Source organism: Meleagris gallopavo, chromosome 21 (genome assembly GCF_000146605.3).
Source record: "Meleagris gallopavo isolate NT-WF06-2002-E0010 breed Aviagen turkey brand Nicholas breeding stock chromosome 21, Turkey_5.1, whole genome shotgun sequence".
Classification (NCBI taxonomy): domain Eukaryota; kingdom Metazoa; phylum Chordata; class Aves; order Galliformes; family Phasianidae; genus Meleagris; species Meleagris gallopavo.
The window spans coordinates 9,127,562-9,154,488 of NC_015031.2; the positions used below are offsets into that span (position 1 = coordinate 9,127,562).

General features: G+C 41.8%; 1 protein-coding gene across 1 annotated transcript; it reads left to right on the plus strand.

Annotated features, from left to right (window-relative positions):
• The first annotated feature begins 17 nt into the window (after positions 1 to 17).
• Positions 18 to 21,773, plus strand: LOC104913945 (cytospin-B-like). Its single transcript, XM_019622043.2, has 5 exons — positions 18 to 230; positions 2,507 to 2,615; positions 18,695 to 18,875; positions 20,861 to 20,996; positions 21,385 to 21,773. The coding sequence occupies exons 3-5, from the start codon at positions 18,729 to 18,731 to the stop codon at positions 21,471 to 21,473; spliced, it is 372 nt and encodes a 123-aa protein (XP_019477588.1). The 5' UTR covers positions 18 to 230; positions 2,507 to 2,615; positions 18,695 to 18,728; the 3' UTR covers positions 21,474 to 21,773.
• Positions 21,774 to 26,927: the final 5,154 nt, after the last annotated feature.

The following is a 26,927-nucleotide window of genomic DNA, read 5'->3' on the forward strand; positions in this document are numbered from 1 at the left end:
GCGGCCGCGCCCGAGCGGGGAACTACAGCTCCATGCATGCTCCGCGCCGAGACACGCGATTGGCCGCGCTGAGGGCGGGGAGCTCCGTTACCCGGCGTGCCGCAGCCCCCTGGCGGCCGTTGGGGCCGGTGCAGCTGAGGTGAGTGCTCCGGCTGCCCGAGCATCCTCGAAGGCGGCAGCGGAGGAGGCGGCGGCGGTAGAGAAGGCGGCAGCAGCAGCAGCAGCAGCAGGTGAGAGCGGCTTTCAGTGGGATGGAGAAGGGCTGGGAGCGGGCCGTGGGCAGCCGCGGGCTGTAGGAAGGCTGAGGAGCCGCAGTGCGGGGCCGCTCTGCCTCAGGTGCGCGGGGCGGCGGGAAGCTCTGAGGCGCCGTTCTCGCCCGCCGCTCCGTCTGAGTGACTTCTGGGGGCAGCAGGTCAGCCTCGCCATGGGGCCGGGAGCTGCGGGTCCTGCGGTGGTGTTCCTGCACAACACCGGGCCGAGCCCTGAGGATGTCCCTGGGGTGGCGAGGCTTCATCTCGTGGCCCTCAGGGCTCTCCTGAGGTGTGTGAAGGTGCGAGGTGCCAGGGATCTCCTGCAGCCCATCTGAGCAGCCTCTGGTGCAGGGAGGCGCGGAGAGGCAGCTTTACTTCAAAGGTGCTTAGAGAGCAAATGAAAGTCTGCCTTTCTGTCACAGAATGCAAACAGAGCTCACGGCAAGTCATATAGAAACCTCAGTCCTTCTGTGCTTGCTCTGTTCGGTAATGGGGTGGGAAACTCTTCTTCTGTGCCCTGCTCAGCGAATGAGGAGCTGCAAGGTTAAAAGCCTTCACTCACATGTGTGTGTTCCATCTCACTTTGCTGTTCTGTGGAGCAGAAGCACTGCTCTGCTCAGCCCAGCACACTGCAGATGGGTTCGCTTGGAAGAAATAGCCTTGTTGACTTCAATGTTGGCTTGGTTTAACTTTGTTACCTATACATTTTTAACTCCCGAGAAATAGCTGTGGTGGTTTCAGCAGGATGCTTCAGATCTGTGTGCTTCAAGAACTGAAAACGATGTAAAAGATTTGCTCCTTGTTCTTAAGCAGTGAGTTAAGTATGAGATCTTCCTGATGCCATGCGGTGCTCTGAAAGGTGACTGCTTAGAAATCCGAAGGATCCAAAGTAATTTTTTTCTTATTTCTTTTTTCTTTTCGTTTTCTTAAATTCCTTGCCCTGTGTCTTGTTTGTGCTGGATATGCAGGTTCAAATAACAACCTGAATTAACTGAGTTCTTCTTCAAATGAAGCGTTGAAGTTATTTTCATCAACTTTCCTCTTTTCCTCTTAAATTCCACTGCCCTCTGCTGGCTGGACCATCAGACCTGCCCAAAGCTCTTCCCTTGCTATTCTTATACTCTTTAAAGCTTTTTGTATTTTAAGGTCAGAAACTGTTGCAAAGTGTGCTGTTAATATCTACTACTATGGGATCTTTATATAAGAGAGGAGGTTGATGGTTGAGCTCCCTAGGGAGCCCTGAACTGTAGATCTCAATCTTCTCTTTGATCCACACTAACCTAGTTGGGCTGATCTTGAAGTCAGACTGCAAAGCCTATTTTCCAAAGGCGTAAAGGGAAGAAAGATATATGCTGGTATTTGATGCTGCGAGTTTACATGTGAAGCTGGAATACTGCTTTTAATTTCTTTTCTGTGTTTCCAAACCCAAAATCGTGAGTTTGTTTGCTTGTGAGTATAACAATATTTCACAAGTATTTTCACCCTTGGTTATATGAAACAATTATATTTATTTATGAATATGTATATTGAATTAAACATTTCCATTTCCCCTTTACGTGTTTATCCTTTTCTGCTTCGTGCTGTTCTCTGTTCCACCTTTGAACAAATATATGTGCTTGAAAAGTCCTGATGAGATTATCCAAATGGTCACATGAGGGAAGTCAGATGGAACATTAAGGCTAGGAGAGGGAATCTGAGAGTCTGAGACATCTCCAATGAGTTGTTCATGTGAAATTTTAAGTTGCTTCTTCCTTGTCCCAGGTGAAACCTCTTCAGTTCGCATGTCTTCTCCATGTGTGATGACAGGATCAGGTGCAGCTGATGGTGGCTTTGCTCAGGCCTGTGATGGATCCACTGTGCTCAGCACTTCAGCAGAGGGCAGCATACAGGAATATTACATGACAGTATTTCACTTGGCCTGTGCAGTGACTCAGTTGTTATCCCACATTGCAATGTTCTCCAGACAGGGTTCTGAAAGGCAGATTGTTCAAACATTGGAAGTAATGGTTTTGCTTGAAATCCTGGTTTTGCGTGTCCCTCCAAGATTTTGAATAGGCTTCAGCTGTCATTTTTGGCAGTGCTGTTTGAAAACAAAATCCAAAGGTTTTTGTAGCTGAACTTTATTTTGTAATACGTTGTCAGTTCCTGAGTCCTTTCTGAAGCAGGAAATGGCTGAAGATGGAAGCTGAAAATAGTGAGCTGAATCCATTCTTTTCACTCTTACACCTACCTGCCTGCCCCTTTTCCTTTCCCAGAACTGCAGCAGCCCAAGGGACAGAGAGGAAGAGAGGACAGGTTCACTGATGTTCTCACAGAAGAAGGGAAACCTTTCCATTGTACCACGAGCAGAAGAAAACACGTCAGGTTTGTAGTGCTGGTAGCTGGTTGCTCTGCAGCCCTTGCCTCTCCTGGAGCCCATAGGTTCTCCATGACTAGAGAGGGCTGTGCTGGGCTCCATTCCAGCAGTACCACCTAACACTTTCACTCTGTAGTTCTCATATCCATGAACTGAGGTTGCAGCTTTCCTACCTCTCATCCAGGTTCTAAATGTAATGATTTTTTACCTATGGGATTTTAAATTCTTGGCTTTGAAAGGACATTACAGCAGTAAATTGCTTTGTGAATTATGCCTAAATCCAGTAGATTTAGTTACTTTAACATCTATGCTTCCCTTGGCTTATGAATTTAACCAATTTTATGTTTGAGAGTGCAGTTATTTTTTTCTTCTAATACTAAAAAAAAAAAAGGCTTTCTATGCTGGAGAATCTGTCACTATGATGGCAAACGGCTGAAGTATTAATAACAGGTCACATTTTGGAGATGGCAGTAGGTATATGGGAGGTAAAACAGAAAAGGCAGCCTGACTCGCTGGTTTTTCTTCAGGTCAGATAGACTGCAGTGATATAGACACAGATTTAAACAAGATCTCCTTTCAGGATCAGCAGGTTTGTTCCTTGTGGCTCTGATTTGTAGCTCAGGGAGAAGGAGCAGGATGTGTGGTTTTTGAGCTGTTTGATCCTCTCTTCCTTCTCTTTAACATTTTATATCTCAAAGTGAACATACTTTTTGACCATAGTCCCTTCAGTTTTGTCCCACTTCAGTGAGCTACTGGTTTCCTTCTTCCCAGTTTCCCCAATACTAGGCGTACTTTTGCTTTAATCTATGAAATCTAAAATGCACTCGTGTTGTGGGCTAAAAAAAGATCTGTGTAAAGTTTCAGACATCATCGTCTCCCAGGGATTTCAGCCGTTGCTATAGGAGCCCAAACTCTCATTTGAGAGACCTTTCCAATGTGAAGAAGTTGATACTGGGGAAAGTTGTCATGGAAATACGCAGCAGAAAGGGAATCTCAAGGTGATAATTGTTCCTGGCTTAGCCAGCTTGAAGTGACTTGGTGGCTGGAGATCTGGTCCTGCAGATTCTTTGTTGCATTCCACCAGTCTGGAAGGCTATGGATTCAAACCTCAAGAAATGCATTGTTTGACATTTAGAGCTCTAGTTCTCCCAGGATAGCTCTTCATCAAAGTGAGTTTCTTATGTGCTGCATCCATGTTTCCCCCTGCATGCAGATAGCAGTGTGACACTGGGGCTGTCCAGCCACTGTTGGGCGGTGCTGCACTGCCTGGACCTGCAGTGCCACCGATGTCCCCTGCAGGAAGGAAGACCCCTCTGGGTGCTAAGGGCAGCAATACATCCCACAGCCTGGCCCTGCTGTGGTAGTGAGCCACAGCACAGCCCCTATTGCACTTCTGGAGGGGTTCACAGAGCTATTGCTGCTGAAATGTGGCAGTGGAACAAATTTTTCAACGACTAAAAATAGCTTATTCTGCCAACTTCAGTGCTGCCTCAGGTTTGAATGGAACGAGCGCTTTGTGTGCAGCCAGGTGGTGGTAAGAGCAGATCTCTCTGTATGTTCCTTGTCCACTTACTCCATTACCTGACCTGGGTTTCTGGTTTCAAGCTTTTTCTGCTTTTTCTTAATAAAGCTTCTTGATCCCTAATAGAAGTGATTGTGGGAGAGCTGCCTTTGAATGTCTCATACTGGTGTTACCATGGTAACTGCTGCAGGGGTTTCTTGTTGGGAGAAGGTTTCCAGCTCCCTGAGATACAGCAGGGCAGCTCAGGCTGCCTGCACGCTCTGAATGAGATTACCCACAATATCAAAGAGGAAATACATTAGTTCTTATCTTTAATAGTGAATGTTAATGGTAATGGAAGGCTGTAAGATTGATGTTTCTCACGTTAGATGTCCTCAGGTGAGAGAACTGAAGTCAGTTATGTGGGCAGTGAGAGCCCAAACTTTTTGCTAGGAGCATGGCTTTCCCAGCAGCTCCTGCAGCAATAGGGCAGTGTGGCTTTCCTTGATCAATCCAGTGCTTGACCTTTCCATTGATACTGCCAACAAGTAACTAATTAATCTTAATGAAGGATGTGGAATTACGGTACTCGCTACAGGAACAGACATTCCTATTCAGGTTTATTCAGTCTGTAGTAGAAAAAAATGATCTGCCTTCTATGTTCTCTTTTCTCTGTATTCCCAAACTGTGGCTGGGTGCCACACTAGCACTGCTAGATGGGCACTACCAGAGAGACTACTACAGACTTTGCTGTCCTGAACTTCCTAATCTTCCCCTCTTTCCCACACAGTGGCTTTCTTTGCCAAGTTCCTTGGGTGTTCTTGGCCTATTGGTCCTCATTTTACCAGCAGTAGTTCCTTTTGCCTTCTCCAAGTGATGAGTTCACAGATGTGCCTCATATTCCCTCCTGCGTGTTTCTTAACAGTTATGCTGTATCATGACCGCTAATGCTGGAGGAGTTGAATCTCCGTGTTTGAGAGCTACAGCTTTCAGGCAGCAGTGAGTGCGGTCATTCAAACAAGTTGACTGGAAGCAATCAGTTGCTGAATGTTAATTTAGATTCCCCCTTTTTCCTGCATTTGATTAGGCCACCAAAGCCAAATCTTTATGCTGCAGTTCTGGGTGCCTGTCAATAACAGCAGGCCCAGCTTCTGCAAAGCTGCTGACTTCCTACTGGCTGGGGGCTGAAATCAATGGGTGCTGAAGATCCTTACTAGCTCTTGATGTATTGTCAATAAATTAGGTGCCTTTGTTTCACTGTCTTTGAAACAGATAAGGGTTACTAAGCTGCTGGTGCTGTTTAAACAATCCATAAAAAAAATTAATAAATGCAAAGAGTAAGAACAGGAATGGAACTTTAGGATATTACTGTATAGAGAACTAAACCTTGCAAATAGTGGTGGGTTTTTTTGTTTTGTTTTGTTTTTTTCTCCTGAAATCCTGATCTTCATTAGAGGGCATGTTAGTCTTCTGGGGTTTGAGCTCCTTGTGCTTCATCATTTTTCTCAGTTAATTTGTCCTAGTTCTTGCTGCTGCTGGGCTCCCTGTGATGCACACTTTGCATCCAGGCATGCCCTGCAGTTCTGGTTCCATTCAGGGTCTGTCAGCACTTCCAAATCCCTTCAAAACAAAGCTGGCACCTTGGCTCTTTTATTTCCGTCTCCCTGAAATGCATCAAGGAGTTCAAAGCGGTGAGATGGGACATTCCTACACCATCCCTTTGGGGTTTCTGCTTCGAAGGCAGCCTCCAGCACACGTCATCTTCGGTCCTTAATTTTCCTGCACAGCTCTCCACTGTCAGTGATCAGCAAAAACTTAATGAAGTGACTTTCTGTTAATCTTTCTAATGGATATCTGTTCTAATTCCTCTCCTGTAAGGTGATCAAATGCTGGCTTCTCCAACATGAAGTCTGTCTCGGCCTGTAAGGAGAGAGAGCAACTCAGGTTGTGCAGTACTTTGTCTGTGTAGGTAGTAGGAACTTGCTGTGCAACTTGAATATGGTAATTCTGTGTTGTTAATGCTGTGTTAGAGCCTGTGCATCAGAAAATTAACAGTGAAGAATAATAAAGACCAGGGGTGTTCTTCTTCTAAGTCTTTTTAATTTCATTACTGAAATAAAACAGTTAAGTGAGAAAACATTGAAAGTCTTATCTCCCCTTTCAGGGAAGAGAGCTGAGCATTGCGTTTCTCACAGATTGAGATATATCTGCATTTTGAACAGAGGAGTAACTGTAGTAACACTGTCTTTGGTTTGCTGCTGTGCCTCTTATGGCTGAGAATTTTTCTCTGTAATTTTCAGATGTCCCTACGCCAACTTCTCTAGATACGTGTGTGAAAAAGCAACAAGAGGCTTTTATTTTATATGTATGAATTGCAGCAAGTTTGTGAATATTTCTTTGCCATGTAGATTTCCTTCCTCATTCTGTCATGTTCTGTAGGTTGGATTTTTTTTGGTAGATAGATGTCTATTAACTCTTCAGTGATTTGGATGGAGATGACAGAAATACTGCAAGATGCTGGCTCCTCTCACAGACTCTTACTTTTGAATCAGGCAGTTTCCTAATTCTATTTTTGACGTACTTTGTGGCTGTTCCCTTGGAAATTTTCAAGTTGTTGTCTGGTCTTCTGAAATTTTGGCAATAGGCAACAAACTGCTTTCAAGCTGCTTTTTCTGTCTCTTGTAGCACTCCATGTTCCATAAATCATATCTGCTTTCTTCCTTCCAGCTTTAATGATTCCAGTTTCTTCCAGCAGAAATGTTTGTTCTGGTTGCAGGTCAAAGCTGGTAGCTGTGCCACAGGGTACGTGCTGCAGGTGTACACAAGGAAAAGTGGCACTGCAGGAGAAAATCTGAGTTCCCCAATTGAGCGTACACAGCTTTCTTGTACTAGCGCAGCCTTCCTGGCAGCAGTTCCAGGAGTTCACTTTTTCTATCCACCCATTCAATCAGCAGCATCATCTTGTTAGCTGAACAGCAGTTGTTTTTGTCAAAATGGAAAGCGGTGCCCCATGATTCATTCTGCACATGTCTGCTGGCTGCTTGAACTTCCTGACATCTGTAGTGGAACTGAGAAAATAAAGAAGTTTGTATCAGTTACGGAGGAGGAGGAGGAAAGGGGAGTAAATACTGACCAAAGCCATGGCCTCAATCCACTTATACCCACTGTCTGGTGCAGACTTTCCCTTGTAATTACTCTTGGCACATTACTGTCTGGAGTTATAAAACCAAGCCTTATAGCTGAATTACAGACTTGCTTTATAAAAGATGTTGTTATTGACATAATAGCCTTGCTTACGGAATCTCTGTCTCTGTAATTAAGGTTGTTGCATGCACAAAAGCAGTTAAAAATAGCATAAATATCTCTAAATGCTGTAAAAAAAAAAAAAATCAGTAAAAGATACTCTTCATCTTGTTCCTCCTATGAGCCTTTCTTTTTTTTTTTTCCACGTAGCATGTACACTTGAATCTCAAATGAGCTGTGCCACTGGAAGTTCTGCCCTTTGCCCATTCCTTTAAGTTATGTGCTATCCTATTTGTTCCTGTGAAACTACACCAGTGATGCAGGTTGCACCATAAAGCACCTGCAGTCCTCACACGCAGGGTAATGAAGGTGCATTGGTGAGTGAGATTCAGTCTAACTTTTGTCCCTTGTTAGAAGAGCTGGTGGGTTTGACCAGCATGCAACCAGTGTGCCATCTGTTCATGTGTTTGTCTGCTGACCAGATTTACTGGTTGGGTGAGAACCTGGCACTTTCTTTTAAAAAGAAATAAAGAAATTCATATTGCTGCTGAAATTTTCTCATCCTGGCTGTGTGAAAGTAACTATGGTTAATGCCCTGGACAGGCCACAGGCTTTCTTTATGACCTCAGCCAGCTCATTTTAGCTGTCTGTTTCTGGGCTCTTTGTTCATTAAACAGAAATGCAGTTTTTCAGTTCAGAAGATTTTGTGTTGAATAATTCTTTGGTCTAAGTGAAGAGATCAGATGAATGTAAGTGCTACTGAAAAACCCAATAAACAAATGTACTGTCTGGTCTTGCTGGGCCTGGGGAAATTGTGTGGCACTATTCTAGCAAAACTGAAGTATGTAAGTGCTGTCAGTACTTCTCATTTCTATTCGGCTCTGAGGGTTGTCCAGTGCCAAAGCAGAGGTTCTTGCAGCCTACCTTACTGCCTGTAAGCAGTGATTGAATGCCTGAATGCAGTGTTGCTTCCTCAGGGAGGAGAAACCATTTGTGTAGATGGCAATACCTGCCATAGCTTGGTTAATATGAATGACAGAAAGTACTGCTTTCTTATCTGAGCTGTGAATAATCTCAGACTCTAAATATCAGATGTATAGAAATATGGCATTGATAAATTCTTCTGCCTGTGATGACCCAGTCTGTCCTCAGGTACTGAAGAAACTGGCAAAGCAGGCTGGGTCAGGTTGGTACTGCAGGTATCTGAGCTCCCAGTATCAGCTGGCCTGGTTGGGTGAGTGCTTAGGGGCTTACAGCTGATCGTGGGTGCCTGACACCCACCGGACGTTGACCACTGATGCTCTCAGTGCCTGATCTGTCACAGCCTCTGACAATTTCCTTCCTATTTTCAGAGACTACATTTTCTTCAGAAAGATTAAGCAAGTGGGTTGTTGATCCTTGCTCATTCTAGTCCCTAAATAGAGACCAGACTTCTTGGTCAGCTCGAGAAAAGTCACTCAGGACCGACTCCAGCTATTTCTGCTAGCGTGTCTGCCCAGGGTCCAGATCTGCTTGTAAGGATGATGAGATACTGAAAAAAACTTTGCTCTGCTTTAATCCGTGAAGCATCTCTGTGCTTTTGAAATGGCTTTCTTGAATAAATCTGCCTTGCTTTGATGAAAATATAATATTTCTCTTTCCCCTGAGTAAGCAAGTGTGCATATATGTGTGCGTGTGTGTGCTGAATGCCAAAGTGCTGGTGAAGCCAGCTTGCTTCCGTATGTGAATCATTTCTCAAGCAGCTCTCTGTCTCGCTGCAATGTGGTTTTCCTCTCAGGGAAGCGCTCAAGCCCTGTATTTTCAGTCTGGCTTGCACATGCTGTCAGAAGCTAGTGGGAGACAGTTTTCTTCTTAATGCAGAAAAGAGGACAAGCTTTCACTGTAAGTATTTTACTTTTTAAGCTGGGAATAATTGTATCAGGATTGTCGGAATATCGGTGTATCTTAGAGTGAATGAGCCTGTAATGCTCAGCAGTACTTTTTTTGTATTTCACTCTAATTAAACTTAAATTGCACGAAACACAAAAAATGTAGAGTGCAAACAATTCTGTGTTACAGAAAACAGGCTGGGGGTGATCTAGAAGCCATTACAACTACCAAAAAGTGAATCTGGAGAGCTGGCTACTGTTTTCTCCTGCTTGGCTTCGTAGAATTGGGTGACAGAAGGGCTGAAGCTACTTCTGTGTCTGCATCTCCTTTCTTCTCTGGGAGCCGAGTGTTGCGTTCCGGCAGTTAAACCAAGCAGGAGCATGAGCAGACTTTCCTCTGCTACTGCATGTTCACGCAGCCCATTGAGGAAAGGGCAGAAAGGAACAAGCTGCTAAACAAATAGCTTTGGCAGCTCGCTTCTCCGCAGGGGACCAGTGACAGCAGTGCAGAGCCTGCCAGACAGTACCATCCCGTAACACCAAAGCATGCAGCTGCTCTGGGTTTTGCAGGGCCCTTGAGCTGTACCACGTTGACATGTGGCCTTAAAAGTATACTCTGGGCTGCAGCATGTTCGTAATAATAATTGTGTTTATATAACATGTAACATAGCTTTGCAAAGTTGTGGAGATGTTAATTAACGTTCTGTATATGTAGCAGTAAGGGATTACTGGTAGAACTGGTTTGAAAACAGGGATTCTCTACCACCTTCTCTTGTGTGCTGTCTTAAGTTCTTATGAATGTTCCCTACCAGTTCTTTGTTTCACCTCCAGAATGCTGTTCCTCTTTTACCCTTTCTAAACTGTGAAGCACTTTCTGTCCCTGTAAGCTTAGCTGTGGAGAGGATGTCTGATTTGCAGAAATATGCAGGGTTTTGTTCACAGAATGTGGCAGATGACTAACACAGGGATAGCTCATCCTAACATGCACACGTGTACTACCTCTTCGCTTTCCTCTGTTTTAAAACAAATTCATTTCATTATGCAGCACACCACAGTGGGTCCTTTTGTCCCTCAGTGGTCCTGTAACTCATAGTCACAAACCCCTGATACTGTTATTTAAATCTGTTCTGTTCCTGTTCAGTATGACTGTTTTTTAAATTCAGAAGTCTTCTAGTTTCTCCTTCAGGTTTAGAATTTACTACTGTTGTCTTCCCAAAGTAGCCTTTCAGCTCGAAGTTTACAACATCACTCGTAAAAGTTCAGAAGTTCCCCATTTCCTAACTTTAATAAATGGCCTTCTCAGCACTTTGACAGAGGATAAATATCTCCCTAAGGGATGGCTTCCAGATCTCCATTATTTCTCCCTGTTGTGATTGGTGGAAAAGGGGAATCAGGGAAACATCCCAACATATGGCAATATTTGGGGCTGCTCATTGTATGCCGTGTGACAGATGTTGATTTTCCATTATAATTTTGCTTTTTTTTTTTAGTAGAGTTTCTTTCCAAGGCACATGAATGACCATCATTCATGTGTTTATCTTCATAAGTTTGCTGTACAGTGAATGGTTACGATTCTGCTCTCATAAATGTAAGAGGGCTGAGGTGGCCCATGAAATCTGTGTTGGAGCTGAGGGCAAAATCAGGAGGAATCCCAAGGCAGTGCACTGATTGTGGTGTCACCCAGCTGTGCATCACACACAAAGGAAACTTGCCAGTCTGTGTTTATGTACCAGTTCATTGTACTCTGAAATGACCTGCTGTGCATCTCTGCCATCCTAAAAATGGGCTCATTCCTTCCCTTTCTTGTTCCTCTATCTATCCTCCTGTGCTGCAGAAAAATGTAATTGCAGGTAATTACCCAGAAAACCACTTATAATTATTCTTCATTTCTCTAGCAATTATATAGCTCTTGCTCTATATAAAATGAAACCTTTTCCTTCTCCTTATGAGTTGACAAAACATGAAGTGTTAACTGTATGTGTCACTCTTTGTGCTGTATTCACTGGGGCAGCAGTTCAAAGAACCTGGGTTAATGGGCAGTGGCTACCTTGAAATGGTTTGAAAACATTTTGTTCTCAATGTGCAATATACTGAACATAACTTAAACCCTTGTATTCAAGGCAGGGACGTAGTGGGGAAAGCCCTGAGTGACCTAATTCTTTGTGGTGATGACGATTGCAATTCCAGAAGCTAGGAAATTCAGGATCATGGCATCGTTTTCTCCCTTCTGGGGAAGATTGTCATTTATTGTGCAACCTGTATATATGCCTTCCATGTTTTATGTGCTTTCCCAGCTGGAGAACATGCTGCCTGTGCCCTCTTCCCTTCTTTCAGTGTTTCCATCCTACCCTGATTTTTTCCTTCCTACCCTGCACGTTTTTTTTTCCTGATGTGCAATAATCAGTAGCACGGTGCATCTGGGTTCAGAGTTGCCACATTCAAGTCCATATGTCTGTCCTGCAGTTAGTAGAAGACCCTACCTGCCTTTTGGATGAGACAGCATCCACTGCAACCAGAGAAGCACAGCAAACTGCTTCCTGCAGGCCAGCACATGGCCGTGCTTCATCACTTCAGGTCTCATGCCATCCAGCTGGTAGCTGCTGCTGTTGTCTGGAGGACACGCGAGCAAAACGCTGACAAACGAGCTGATATCTTTGCTTCCCTATCCCTGTATTTTCTGTATGATGGAAGGTCACTGGGAGGTAGCACAGCTTCTCTTCTGAGATGCGTGGTGGTGGCTGGTTAGATAATCAGCGTGAGGAAGGAGGGGGCGGAGAAGATTGAATATCCATGGACAAACAGAAGATGGTTCTCAGCTGTTTCAGAGCACAGCGTTAGATTGGTGGGTTTCTTGTATGATTTTTGTCCTGTTTTATAAATGGTCAGTAATGTAGAACAAGGAGAAAAGAAATACAGCTAAATATCTCCTATGTCCATACACACCTGTGAGGGTTTTACTGTAATTTCTGTGTTCTCTATGGGATCTAACTAAGCATATAAAAGTCACAAATCATAAACTCCAGGGAGAATGAGTGTAGGGATGAGCAGCAGGCTATGTGCTGCTCTGTGCCTGGAAAAATCATCAGTGACACTAATAGCTGGTGTGGGAAGAGAGCATTTTGTTTGGAGCAGTGCTGAGAAGTGGAGCTGTGCGGTTGCTGACCTGTCAGCCATGTTGGGATGGGTCAGGAAGTTGAGTTGATGACCAGAAACTTGTCCTTTGTGGCTACCTGGAACTGTCATCACTTGGACCATTTCTGCTGTTATTTACATGTCTTCATAACCATCTGGTATATTTATACACTGGTTAATACGTATCTGTTTTAGAGAATTATGAATGCTGAGGAAATAAGCAAGAAACACTTTGAACAACACAAACACCAGAGATTGTCTTACCTCAGTAACCAGTGGTGCAGAAACTGTCTCTGAGAGATAAAGGGGAGTTTCCATAGGCTGTGAGCTTGTAACTGGTGCTGTGAAGGGAAGGGAGAGGAACTGGCTCTGCTGTAGTTCCTCATGCTGTGGAGGAAGGGAGCCCTGTGCTCTACTAAGAACGTTCTTATCTGAGGCTGTATTGAAGGCTTTCTGCTGAGATTTTTAGGAATCCTGCAGAAGAACGGATTTTGTTCTGTTAGTTGTTTGTATCCTTGAAAAATGCCTCAAAAAGCAAACAATTTTCAGATAACAGAGAAGGTGTTGGAGGTGTGACCCTCCAGCTGGATCAGAACTACTGCTGGTTAAATTCTTGGAATACTGCTTTGTTTTGTATTCTTCTAGTGATGAGTTAGGTGACCTTGGGCCTGCTTTTTCATTTGCACGTTTTCTGTCTAAAATCTATCTAAGAGTTTAACTCCTTGCAAAACTGTTTGGATTCTTCAACTGCCTGGCTGTGTTACTGTATTTTTTTTTTTTTTTTTGAGCTACTGAAATTGAAAGAACAAAAACACAAAAACATCTTTGCTTGAGGCATGCATAAAATCAACCATTTTTCCCTGCTGTAGCATGCAGTCTGGACATGAAAATTTCAAGGTGTTGCCTTGTTGTCTTGTTCTTTACCATCAAAACATGAAAATTCAACTGCAAATGCAATGGGAAAGTATGTCTGCTGAGGTAGACCGGAGGAAACAGCTGCCTGAGTGATTGGGGTCAGGTTTAAAATTGATTCTCTGTTTTTATGGCCAGCAAGAGTGTCAGGTGTGAGGTGCTGGCACACTTTACCTATTCCTCTGGGTTGATTTTTTGGGTGGAAGTGGATGATCTGACTTGTGGTTTTGAGGGATTTTTAATGCAATTGCAGGGAAAGTTAAGCTTTGCACTGGAAAAACTGCCAGCAAATCTGTTTGGAAGAGTAACAGAGGATTGTTGCTCTGAGATAGTATGCTTTCAGTAAGCTTGATGCTAATGGAAACCAAATGAAAAGAGGATGTTGAATACAGAAATATTAAACACAGAGCTGAAAGGAACTGATACCTAAGGAAAGTTGCTAATGATGACCACAATGGAGTAACAGATTGTTTTTGTTAGTCTGGTCTTCCTTGCAGATAGCACATACAAAAAGCAACCTCCACCCTGGCAATTCTTGTGTTAGACTGTGGGCTTCCCTGGTGTGTGACCTGGCTGGGTTCCAGGTGTCAGCCTGAAAACCAATATGACTCATATGGAAGCATCTGTCAAGCCTGAAAATTGTTGTTCAAAATGAATTTGTGTGAAAGGCAGAAAATCATTCTGCTTTAGCTGTCCTGCTGTACAGCTTTATGCAGGCCAGAAGGGAAGGTCTTGCACTTTTTGGAACTCGCTATCCATCTCTGCGTTCCAGTTGATCGTTTGATAATAGAGTTTGGTTAGGTTAGGAGGATAGCATGACCATGATGCAAATTTTGCATGCCAGAAACAACAACAGCAAACAAGAGAATTGTTTTGTTTTCACGAACATTTGTACTGAAGGTCCTGGAACAGTCTGACATCTTGATACAATAGAAGTAACTGAATTATGGGAAAATGGCACTGGGCTGGGGCTCTTAACCAACCTGACTAACAGACATCTGTCCTTCGAGAGTTTTCTCTTCAAAGATGGTCCTTTTTGGCCTCTTTTTTTCAGAAATGGGCGTTCATTGGTCTGAATGAACATGCTATCTCATACATTACTCATTACAGGTGAGAGTTATAAAGAATGTTGACAATTATTCTTTTCATTTGTTTGGCCAAAGCAACTTGAATGATTCTGCTTTGGCTAGGCTGCTCTATGGAGTAGATAGCATTACACACAGAGATGAGCACTGAAACCTAAATCACGTGAAATACATTGGGTACAGAACTCTGTGTATGTCCTCCTTTCTTCTCTGGGAGTTTCTTATGGAGATTAATTTCTGCAAGTGATATTCTGTTAGTGATATCTGTGTACTTAACAGTGTAACTGCTAGGTTTCCTGACTGTAGAATATTTCTGTTGCCATTCAGTTCAATCTAATCTTATTTAGTTATTCAGAGGGAAGCAGCCTTTGACAGCCAGCAGAATGTTTGTTCTACAAGATGGGTGGATTCCTCCTTTGATGGATAGCCAAGCCTTGAGATCCAAGGGACCTGCCGTTGTTTCTGCTTATGCTGACTGCCTGTGAGAGTTGGAATAAATTCTGTATCCAGTTTTTCTAGCCATAAAATGGGAATCATTCTAGGCTAGTTCTAAAAACTTTTATTAATAAGTGCATTCAGACTGACTAATGAAGAATTGTCTATGTTTTCAATCTTTAATAAAACAATAACATTGTAAGTAAAATGGACCATTTTTCCACTCTAAAGCTTCCTCTGGCAACTTCCAAAATAGTGCACATCGAGATTTTCCAAATCCCCTTTAAAAAAGCCAGTGAGTTAGGATGTGCTGTACAGAATGGCCTGAATTGTTAGAGACTGATGCCTGCAGGGAATCCTGAGGATTACTGAGAGGAAAAGCTCCGTCAGGACCAGCTTTCCATTTTTATAAGCCCTCCTGTTATTTCATTTGCAGCACCCATTTCTGACAGGAGAGACACTCAAACACCAGTGTTCTTTGAGTAGGAAATAATTATTTAAAATACATTTTTTAAAAAAGACCTTCTGTCTAATTCTGGAAATTACTGGTAATGGAATTGATTTTGCTGCTCTTAAGCGATACGTTCTTGGCATGAACCCCCACTTACTTCAGCATGGGGTTGCTCCTTATCTTCAGTTTATATGCATTTTCAGAGCACAGCTCCAAGCAGAGCGTTCTGCTGGGCTGTAGCTGCAGCCCACTCGTGAGCTGCTCTGGCTGACAGCAGAGAGAGGCAGGGCTGGGATCTGTTTGCTTCCTAAAGAAAGCTCCCTGTAAAATGTGAAGAAAGAAATGAAAATTGTAGAGATCTGGACATTGCTTATAAAGTCATCTTCTGGGAGAGCGAGCAGAAGTGTGCCTCATCTGAATGTGTGAGACACAAGGGATGGAAAAGCAGTGATTTTTGTCATTGCGTTTGTGACAGCAGCTTGACTGCATCTCTTGTGTAAAGCAACTTTTTTTTCTTTTATTTATTATTTGCTTTTTATTTACTTTTATTTATTATTTTCCTCCCTCTGTGAGGAGCCTAGAGATTAAGTCACAATCTCTCTGGGGTTCTTCTGAAAGGAAACGCTGATATTAGCAGGCTTCTCTCAATGCACTGTACACTAACTGGGAGCCATTACCCACTGGTGCACAAACACAAGTTCTGTTTCCTGAATGCCCACTGTCTGCAGCCACAAGAGATACCCAAGTTAACGTTTTCTTGGCAGTTCATTGCTGCCTGCCTAACTCTGTCCATGGGCCACTACTTGATACTAAACTTTTCTTGGTTTATTTTCTTGTAATGCAATAAATTGAATTTTGAGGCAAAGAGAAGCAGATGCAAACTCTTAGGATGTATTTCCTGCTCCCATCAAAGCACAGTACCATTTTATTTGATTTTTGAAGTAGTTTTATTTGGCACTTCTCTCGAAGCAGTGCTTCTAATAATGTGTGTCGCCTGCCTAAGAGCGAAACCTGCATAAGAGGTGTGAAACTTGTCTTTATTCTTTGAAGTACATACAAGGCTTGTGGAAAATACTGGGGTTCCTCTTCACAGATGGAAACCTTTTTATCTGCAATAGAGGTTCAGGTTAGTCAATTGCATCAGAAGCATCAACTTCACATCTCACAAATGCTGATTCCCATATAAATTTGTGGGAAACTAAACACTGAACAAATCCAAATATCCTCTTCTCAATGTTAGTTTCATCTCTTTGATGTGGTACATTCTTATTAAATGCAGATGGCACAACTCAGCTATCACTACATGATAAAGCTGCTTTGCTGCAGGCTACTGGCTGCATATGGCTTCAGGTTTGTTTTGTTTTTTGGTACCTCCTCCTTTTGCTTCCAGCTCCTCCTTTTGCTTCCAGCATTGTGTTCTCATGAGCTTATCTCTCCACTGCAACTTCAAAATGCCACGAGTGACTCAAAATTAAATTCTTTTGGGCACCAAGAAAGCATCTGTGCATCTTAAAGCAGGAAAGTATGAGGTAATTATGAAGAAATCCAGAGGGTATGTGCAACCACTGACTGTACAAAAACCCAAATCTGCATAATTTGGAGATTAATCAGGAAGATAGCTTGCATCTGTAATTGCTTGTTCACCCATGTAAATACAGTGAATGTATGCTCATTATAAAGCAGTTTATTACATATGTGCAAGCACTGAAGCTCTGTAAGGTAGATCACGGAGTCTGGAGATGCTAAATATTTTCTATTGTAATATGGTTTATGTATCTGTCCAGGCTTCAAAAAAGCAGCCAACTGTGATCAGCATGATTATCAACAGAAACAGTACTGCTTTCTCCTCTAATGAGATCAGTTGATGGCTCTATGCTGTGTATGTGTTAAGAATTTTAATGGAGGAATATCTATAGTTATTAATAATACTAGCCAGTAATATTGTAATTTCTTTATTTAGCAGCTGACAGGTTAGAGCTGCAGGGAAAGCAGGCAAACCTTGCAGGAAGCACTGAGGATAAACAGCAACTGCCACCTGCTGGCTTTGGTCTGCCAGACAGCAGCATAGCACCTGATGTTCCCTTTGCCTCTGTGCTGCAAAGCATTCCTTGAACAGACCATGATGGCACACGGAAGCTGCTGTGAGTGCTGACTGTGTCTTGTCCCTTAAGTGATTTGCTTTCCATGTGCTCAGTGAGTGCTATTTGTGAATGTGAAATCATGCAGAAAGTAAGTTGTGGGATAAAAAAGTGATCTAAGCCCTTCTATTGACTCAGCCAGGAGGAAATCGTTTTGGCACCTCTGTCACAGGGTTGCCATCCACCTGCCCAGCTGGACTTCTGTGTGATGAACAGCAGGCACTTACTGCTTGCTTCGTGCTTTCCCCTTGATGAGACTTTGATCTCTTTGTAGATCTCTGGATATTACCTGTTAAATGTAGAAACAAGCTGGCTTCTGTCAACACAAGACTGATATGTAACTGCATCCTGTGTCTATTTTAGAATTGAAGCTGAAGAAGAAAAATGTTGCTCATACTGAAGTGTGGAGGAGATAGCAGGCGGTCTCCTCTCCCTCCTACTCCCAGCCCTGCAGGCTCGTGGGGTTTCAGGAATATAGATATAATTATTTTATTCTGCTCCTGGTTTGGATTAGGGAAATGGAGGGTTGAAAATGTATGGATTTAGATCTACAGGAGTTGAGCTACTGAATTCTCAGCAGTCTGCTTACTGAGAGGGGCAGAGTAGTTGTTCTTGCTGGCAGATCAGGTTTATTCAGCTATAATTAAAAAAAAAATTAAAAAATTCTATTTCCTGATCCTGGCAGGATTTCTCTCTTGCATAAGCATATCTCTGAGGAATAGTGGATCTGCTTTTTGTTTTGTTATTTGCAAGGAAGTTGTTATTTTTACCATGGTTCGTAAATCTTGGTATTGTGAAATGCATCTTTATCACCGGGGCAACATCAACTGCTTCTGTAAAAGACTGATAAGTTAAAGATATAATATTCTCTGTATGACTGAGGAAACTTCTCATGTGGCTTTTTTAAAAGAGTAGTATTTCAATTGAAGGTGTCCTAGATCTAACAGTAAGAAAGAGTTTTCTTTTTATGCCAACGTTGTCCTTGTTGTTGCAGGTTTTCTCACGAGTGTCCTCAGTTGCTCTTTTGTTGAGCTTCGGCATTCGTGGGTTTTCTGCTGTGGTTGACAGAGGTTTCTGACTTGCAGAGTCCCAACAAAAATCCCTGTTCTGTCTGTGTTGTTTCATGTTTCCAGTCATTGTTAAAAGTGTAAATGGCTGCAGCCTGTATTGAAGGACACTATAGGCTGAGGTCTCATGTTTATAAGAGAAGGAACAAAATTTGACCAATCCTTTTCAGCTCTTTAAACTCATGCCAGGTATCTCTGCTTTGCTCTCTCAGATGAAAAGACACTTTTTAACACTTTTTTTTTTTTTTTGTTTAGGGTCTGTAGACTGAGTTACTCAAGGGGAGAAAAAATGAAGAGTACTGCCAGGCCTTGGAGTGCAGTGTCAAAGCCAGGAAGTCATGGGGTTGACAGAGGAAAGTCGCTTTCCACTGCTTCATCAGGAATGAAGACATCCAAGTCCTCGACTTCACTCGCTTTCGAATCTCGGCTCAGCAAGGTACTAAATCCAGTTGGGGCTGTGCAAGCATTTCTGCCTTGTTTTTTGCACCTCTGAAGGGATGCTGCTGAAGAGACTAGTCCAGAAATTTGATATGATTGATTTGCGTGTATGTTAAATGCAGAGGATTTTCTTCCTAATTACAGCTAATATTTTGAGATTGTTGAACACCTGTAAATGCAAGATCATCAGTTTACATAGGTCACTCCGAAAGTAATGCCTCCAATTTATTTCCATAGAAACTGTGGCAGGTATGAAGCACAATAGCACTACTTGATAGAGCAAATTCTCAACTACTAAATACAATTTGTCAGCATAGTCACCACCATTAGCTATGGACTTTCACCAGCGATGAACATGAGTCTGAATGCCACACTTGTTTAAAATAGAAATAAAAAAATCTGCTCCAGTGAAGGGGATCCATTGACCATGTCATCACTATTGGAATTCCTCACTGTTCTCACGTCTACTGTTTGGTCTCCATCATCATTCAGCAAGCATTGATGAATGCCAGTAGGTGCAATTTTTTCTGCATGGAGGAATTCAATTAGGTGCCTTTGCTTCATGTGCACTTCCATGTCAGACAGTGTTTTGTCAGATTGCCTCTCTGCTGCCATCTCTTGCACGGCAACAAAGTTCAGTGAGTACTGGTGGAAAAGTTCAGCCTCTACTGCTATACCACCAACATCTGCTGTGAACATCATGGTCCAACATCATAAAATAGGAGCATGTCCTTTCAGAGCATCCCTCTAGTATATTTGAAAAAAGAGAGTTAGAAAAAGCCAACAGTTGCTGCTGTAAAAGAGGATTCACTGACTAAGTTATGTAGAGAGGTTGCTGAGGTTCAAATTATTCGTTTCTGCTACTAAAGGGGAGCTGAAAAAACTTCTGGCAGAAGGTGAAACATTGTTTGGTTTCCGGAAGCAGATCAGCAGCAGCTTTTGAAACTTGCACGCTCATGGGGTCCAGGAAGCCACAGACTGAGTCAGAGACAAAAAGGAGAAAGAATTGGAGTTGAGAGAGATCTTATTTTGCTTTAAGATTTTACATTTAGAAACTGTTAACCAGATGAATGGACATCATCATGTGCATTCTTTTTCAACCTGAGCAGTGGTTTTCAGCCTGTGGTTAATGGATCCCCTGTGTGTCACTGAACAACCCCTAGGGAATTTGGTTTTGATTTGTGAAAACAGCTTAGGTGTCCACAAACTGTGAAGGATAGAAAAATACCCTTCTGAGGAGTCTCTAGAGCTTTGGTCTTTTAAAATTCTTTACTTTCAAGAGAAATGCATTCAGGTTTTATCAGAATTACATAAGCTGTTAGAGGTACAGAAATGGGGAAGCAGCTGACCAAAAGGTCTGAGATGATTTGGTACTTAAGTGTTCTGATTTAGAGTAAACTTAAAAGCAAACTCCTGTCCCAAGAAAGGCAGCATAGCAACAACAGTTCCTTGCTTTCTCTTGTACAGTAAGGCATGTGAATAATATATAGTGATATCATATACTATTTTAAAAAATATACTGTAAAATAGCATGTAAGGCAAGTAGTTCTTCTTCCATGAAATGGAATGTGTCAGCTGGCACTGAAATGCAGAGACCTAAATATTTCAGTAAAGGTAAACCAGTGAGGAAATCCAATGGTTGCTGTTCAGGGCAGCAACTGAGAAACTGGCAATATCCAGTAGTCTACTACTGTAGTTTTTTTCTCCCATCATCTTAGTTACTTGCTAATTTAAACACTTGTTCCTGTTTTCTATCTTTAGTCTTGAAACGGTTTTGTCTCTTAACCCACTTCTCAAAAATCTAGAATGCAATACAAGTAATATAAAAATAAATTAAAAATGAGAGAGGATTTTTAGCAATATTTGCACTGGGTTACTTTATGGAAATGGTCCTTTTCTCTCATGACCCTGGGTTTTGAATGGCTTCATGGGAATAGTCAATTTCAGAATCTTCTGGTTGCTCACAAAATCTCTTTACTGTAGCTGAAGAGGGCATGCAGCGATGATATGCTTACAAAACCAGGAGTGACAGCAGCTTCTGGAGTTTCTAGACTGAAGAAGACCATTACAACTGGAGCAATTTCTGAGCTTGCCGAGAGTCGGCTGAAGCCCGGCACAGGTAGGTACAAAGATACTGGAGGACAGTCTACTTGGTGTGAAATGTGCTCGGTTTGCTGAGAACCTGTTTGAGTTTTCCCTCTTTTCACCTTGTAGCACAGTTATAACTTACCTGCTGCAATATTCATCACACTGAACAGGAACCTGTTGTGCCTTGCAGGCTCATCTTTAGTGTATCCTGCTTGGTCAGTAATGTAGGGGAAGAAGGAACTGAGCGCTGAGTGGCCACGCGGTGGCACTGGCTGCCTTCTGGCAATTCGGGCTGTCAGGGGCGATGCGCAGCTCGCTGCTCGCAAAGGGACACGGCCATTTGAAAGCTTGTTCTTTACTTATTTAATTTCCACCTTATATGCATACAGCAATCTCTTTTCCTTTAATTGATTGAGCAGAGAAGTTATCAATCTGTCCCTGGGACACAGCGGAAATGCAGGAACAAAGAACCAGCGCTACCATCTTCGTGTGTAGGTTGTCCTCCTAAGCTACATTGTGGCATGCTTCCTCCCTCTATGTCATCCCCACCAGCTTGTTCCTATTGACTTCAGATCTAAGCCCATTTCTAAAGGCAGCGACACCATCTGCATACCAAGGACTTCTGAGCAAATACTTTGTTTTCCCCTAGGAGCTCAGCAAATGCTTTCTTTTGTCTGCTCCCTGGTAGCATTTCCAGGGGAATGTGAGATGTTATTAAATTTGATCATGACCTCGCAATTTGTCACAGCCTCTGCAGGGTTTGGCTGTGAAACAGAACAATGAAAGTAACCAGAAAGAGAATTCTCATTCAAGCTTTTGTTGTCTTTTTTTTTTTAATATATACAACCCTGTAGCCCCTAATGGAAATGATGCATCTTAACAACCCAAAAACAGATCCTGTTTTGCAGTTAATTGGTGTGTAAATCCGCAGCTTTAAATGTTTAGTTGTATCCAAAGACATTTGAGATTTTCCAGCCAATAAAGAGGCATGATGCTAGCTAAAGATGCTTGAGAGAGGAATAACAAGGAGAGTAGAGAACCTGCACAGAGAATGCAACACAGGATCCTGGGAATAGAGCCAGGGAAACAGCACTGCAGGGAGTTCAGAATGAAATACATATGTCAGATATAAAAATACTAGCACTGGAATAGAGAGCCTCCTTCTGCATTTGTGTGTAATAACTGGATGGGGGGGAGAGGGACTGAGATTTATGATGATGACTGCTTTAAATACATGATAAAAAGGTTTCAGATAAACACCAAGAATGTTATCCCTCAACATTTTCTTTTAGCCTAGAGAGAAATGGCTCAGGTCTTACAGGAGCTATGCACAGCAGTGTGGATGTTGTATGTCTTAATTTTCACAATGGTTTCATAGTCCAAAAGATTGTTTAGAAATCTGCCTAGATTCTGAGAACATTTGTCACTATCACGGCCACTAGAAGACACTAGATATTAATAAGCAAGGTTACAAGATCTAATTCTTGATGGTTGCACTGTGGAAATAATACCAGAAGCATATTATAGTACAATATATCATTGCTTAGAGGGGAAAAATAAAATCAGTTATGGCAGAGGACAGAACATGTTCCTGAGAACATTAAGTAGAAAGAATGTTAAGTTTCAGCTGCTGTCCTTCATTGAAATAGCATCACAAATAACCTCTGATTGTGATCAAGATGACTCTGAAATTCTAGCTGACTGTGGATTTAAGCCAAGAAATAACGTTCCTGTAGTTGAGAAATGCAGATGTTTGTGTACACAGCCAGCTGCATAAATCTTGAAATTCTATTCTGAAACCCCTTTCCTTGGCTCCCCGATTTTCTTCATCAGTTCTGTGTTTTCCTTTCATTTCTTAAATGCAGACATTATTTCTTTTCTCTGCCTTGTTTGTGCTTTTTATGTTGGGTTTCCTTTGTTATTCAAGTGAGAGCTTTGATTATTTTACTGAAAGGATATTTATATTAGTTCCAGGTACATTTGGGTGATACTCATTTGGTATTTCAGTATTTTGTAACAGAAAAAAAATGTTTCTTTCTTTTTGGGTGTGACTGCCTGGTATTTGTGTCTTATCCTTGAGCAATAGCACATGTTCCAAATGCTGCAGATAATAAATAATTGACACCAAAATTGCGTGTTTAAATAGGGTTATTTGTATGCTGCCTTTGGTATGGTTTAGGTTATTCATTCTTGCCTTTTGCTGACATACACTACCCTTGTCCCCTCGTTGGAAGCTAACACAGTAAATTGTAAGTGGCTTAAGGGAAGATGAAGCCAATTGCATGTCTCCAGTCTTGCCAAGTGGAGCTGAGCAAATGGAACTGGAGAGGAATTCTGGCTGGGAGTTCTCTGCTGTGATGTTTGGTTTTGTCTCTGCTTGGCAATTTTAAAACCCCCAAGTAATGGGAAACGACACACAGGGAGAAAAGTCTTGGATTCTGCTTCCTTATCTGGTGTTATGGCTGTCCATGTACTGTCCTGAAGTAGCTATTTGGTTTTATGTTTAAAAACCAAATTTACAGAGGTCTTATGTTGTTTTTAACGCTTCAGAAGAAATAGAGCTGGAAAAACTGCAGAACAGGAAGAAGAAAATGGGGAGATCGCTAATCTTGAAAAATGTTTACTTTAACGAATGCACTTGTAAAGCTATCCAACCTGTAAAGCCATAAAGTAAATAAATTCTTTTAAAATGTTTAAATATAGATAATTATTTCTTCTTCAGTTTCAGGATTATAGGAAACCAGTGATTTTTCAGATGCTGAACCTTCAAGGTTTATAAACGAAGTAGCCTTAAACTCTGCCATTTCACAGTCAAAGAATTCCAAAGCTGCTTGCATGGTCATTTGCTTTTTGTGAAGAGCTTTGCGTGGTAATATTGACATGCAAATAGAGGATTTGAGGTTCAGAAAGGTGAAATTGCCTGCTCAGTGGATCCTAGAAGTCCTAGAAGTCATTCCAAATCCTGTCTCTGTTCTTGTACTCCCTACACATTCTCAATTCAAACACTTTCTGAAAATTTCCCTCAAGGCTCTGTAGTTTAATCACGTTCGTATGCTTCCTTGCTGTTATTTCAGTGCCAGCAGTTATTATCTGTCAGGTTCAACAACAGAAAAAAAGTCTTGTGCTATACATTTTGGACACTGGAAAAGAGAGCCGGGGTGTGCGACTCGGCTGTGCTGTGAACATGTAATCTGAAAGCATTCCCATTTCTCACAGATATATTGATTTCTGTATAAAGCTCTGCTAGCTGGAGTATGAAGTATTGGTTATCCCTGAAATGTGAATAATAGCTAGCTGTTCTTGTTTTCCCTGTCTGCTTCATTAGCTTATTTCTTTAAACCTCAGTGAAGTCTAAAATCGTATATAGAACTATTGAATTTTACATAGAAACCATAGGAAGTCATCAATACCAGTGTTATAACTGTCCAACTTACTATTTATAGATATCTTGAATGTTTTACAGCCAGAACAAAAAAAGTGTGTTGCTTTCTGTGCAGGCCTTCAGAGTTGATGAACATCAATAGCTGAAGGCAGTGACAATGCAGAAATATAGCAGAGGAAAACTCAAAAGATATGAAGAGTTTAAATTATCTCCTAAGCTTCTTGTGTTGGGAATCTGAACTGCAGGTTACCTGGACAAAGCCCCCTAATCCTAAAAAGGAACGTTACCAGCATTAGAAATGAAGCTGTACAAAGCACTCTGTTTTAATAATGCCAGCAATTTAAATAGTGAAAGAAAAATACTAAGAATTTTGGCCTAATTGGTAAAGGCTATGAAAGGAGACAGGTCATGGAACAGTTTGTTTGGTTTGAGCAGTGTACAGCTCCAATAAGGGAGGCCTCAGCTTTTGAGTTTTGTGTTATCCATATTCCTGTAGGGTTGGCAGAGTTCATGTCCCAGTGGCTAAATATGGTACCTGTATATCTTCAATTCCTTCCTAGTTCTAGCAGAGCACTTACTGTCCTTCTGTCCAACTTAATCTGTTTGTTCATCACTTTCGTTTAGTCAATTAGTTTATATAAAAAGGGAAAGTCCTGATTTCCCTCACAGGCTTGTTGTGTGTAGCTTTTCTCTGTTGATAGTGATGACATTTAGTTAATGAGGATAACTCTTTTCTGAATGAGGATAACTGTTAATAAAAGCTTAAAAAAAAAAAAAAACTGCAAAATCCAACAGTTCAATTCTTCTTAAGATGCTAATAGATCCCAATTAAAATAGAAAAAAAGGAAAATGATACCTTTTGAAGGACAGAGTTCTGACCTTGGGGTCCTTTTCCTTCCCTGTACATCCATTTTTGACAGGGTCTGCTTTTTGTGATCTGTCACATCAAACACTACTGCAGGTTTGCAGAGGGTTGCTGTGCTTTGCATTCAGCTTCGTTACTGTCTCATTTTTGTGAAAGATAGAGACAAGTGTGAGAGACACTAATGAGATTGGTGTGTTGTGTTCCACAAGACTCCACTAGAAATCAAATGACTGAACTCACCTGGGTTTTCCCAAGAATAATAAATATGCTTTAAAATTTCATCTGGAAGGCTGGTTGCATTTTGTTACCCTTTCCATGTACAAGAGACAGCTCTTGCATGATTCTTCTTATCAAGAAAAAGAGAGAGATATATATATATATTTTTTACTTCGGAAATGATATAGAAAGCAAAGAGTTAAAAAACAAATGATTGTCAAGATGTCGCTCAAATAGACAAGAAATACTGCAGAAATTTAGCACACAAAGCAACAAAAATGCTCATCTGCATTCACACCCATAGCTCCACACGTAGCTGGACGTATATATTGACACCCACGTGCACTCAAACATCTGCAGGTAACGTATTTGTGCAAATGTGAGTGAATCTGAACCTTCACCTCTCTGACTTAACAAAATGATTTCCCTGGGAGTCAGGTAATTCAACTAAATTTCAGCACCATTGAAGATTTTAGCCTTTTTTCTTTTTTTGTTCAGAGCTGACATGATGGTTGACCAGCACAATTATTCTTTTGTTCAGTTGCTGGATGTATTACATGAGCCTCCTTCTATAGCCAGGAATGGAATGAGAGCAATTCATTACTGTGGCTGTCTGTTGGGATTTCTGTTACCTGATTCTGTTACGGATAACAACTTCTCTGAGAGGCATTCACAGACTGTCTGCAGTCATCTTGCATTATTAAACAAGTAGAAATTAACTTCTGCTGACAACACTGTCTGCAGTATGTACCTTTCTCATTTTTGCTGCCATCTTAATGCACTGCACAACTTGCATCTACTGCACTGAGTCTGTATTACAGCATTCTAACGTTTTGCATGCAGCTTTCTGTTAGCACAACCTGTGAAATACTGTAGACCCTTTTCTCTCTTGTATATTCCTGAAAATGACTTTGTTGGCACATGTTTACAGCCCTGGGACCTGAGCCAGCTAAGAGGATTTGGTGTGTGGTAGGGATACTGAAATGCAGAATCTTAGATGTAATTACTTGACTCATTAAACTGTTGACAGTTAATTGGCTCAAGCTGGCATATATAGGGAAGTTCCATTACAGTTATAAGCAAACTGTGAAGATCAGAAAAGCTTTGCTAGGAATATCTAAACAGATAGGGGGATTTGCTTGGATAGTCTCAGAATAGTGCACATCTATGATCTATGTTTGTTTTCATTTTCAGTCTTTTTTGCTGAAATTGTTCAGCAAAGTCAACGCAACTTTGTGTTGCCTACCTACCGTAGGTTAATTATCAGTTTTCCTTCAGCTAGTTTGAAGAGAAATGATCCCTAACAGTCTCAGGGCCCAAATGTATCACAGCCAGAATGCTTTGGCAGAATGCCATTCTCTTTGCACTTTGAGAATGAGAGGGAGGGAAAGAAAGGAATGCAAAGCGGGCCTGGTCTGACAAGTATGCATATCAGGAGAGGGCTTGGCATTCCTTTTATTATTATTTTTCCACTGTTTGGTTGTTTTTTGTTTTTGTTT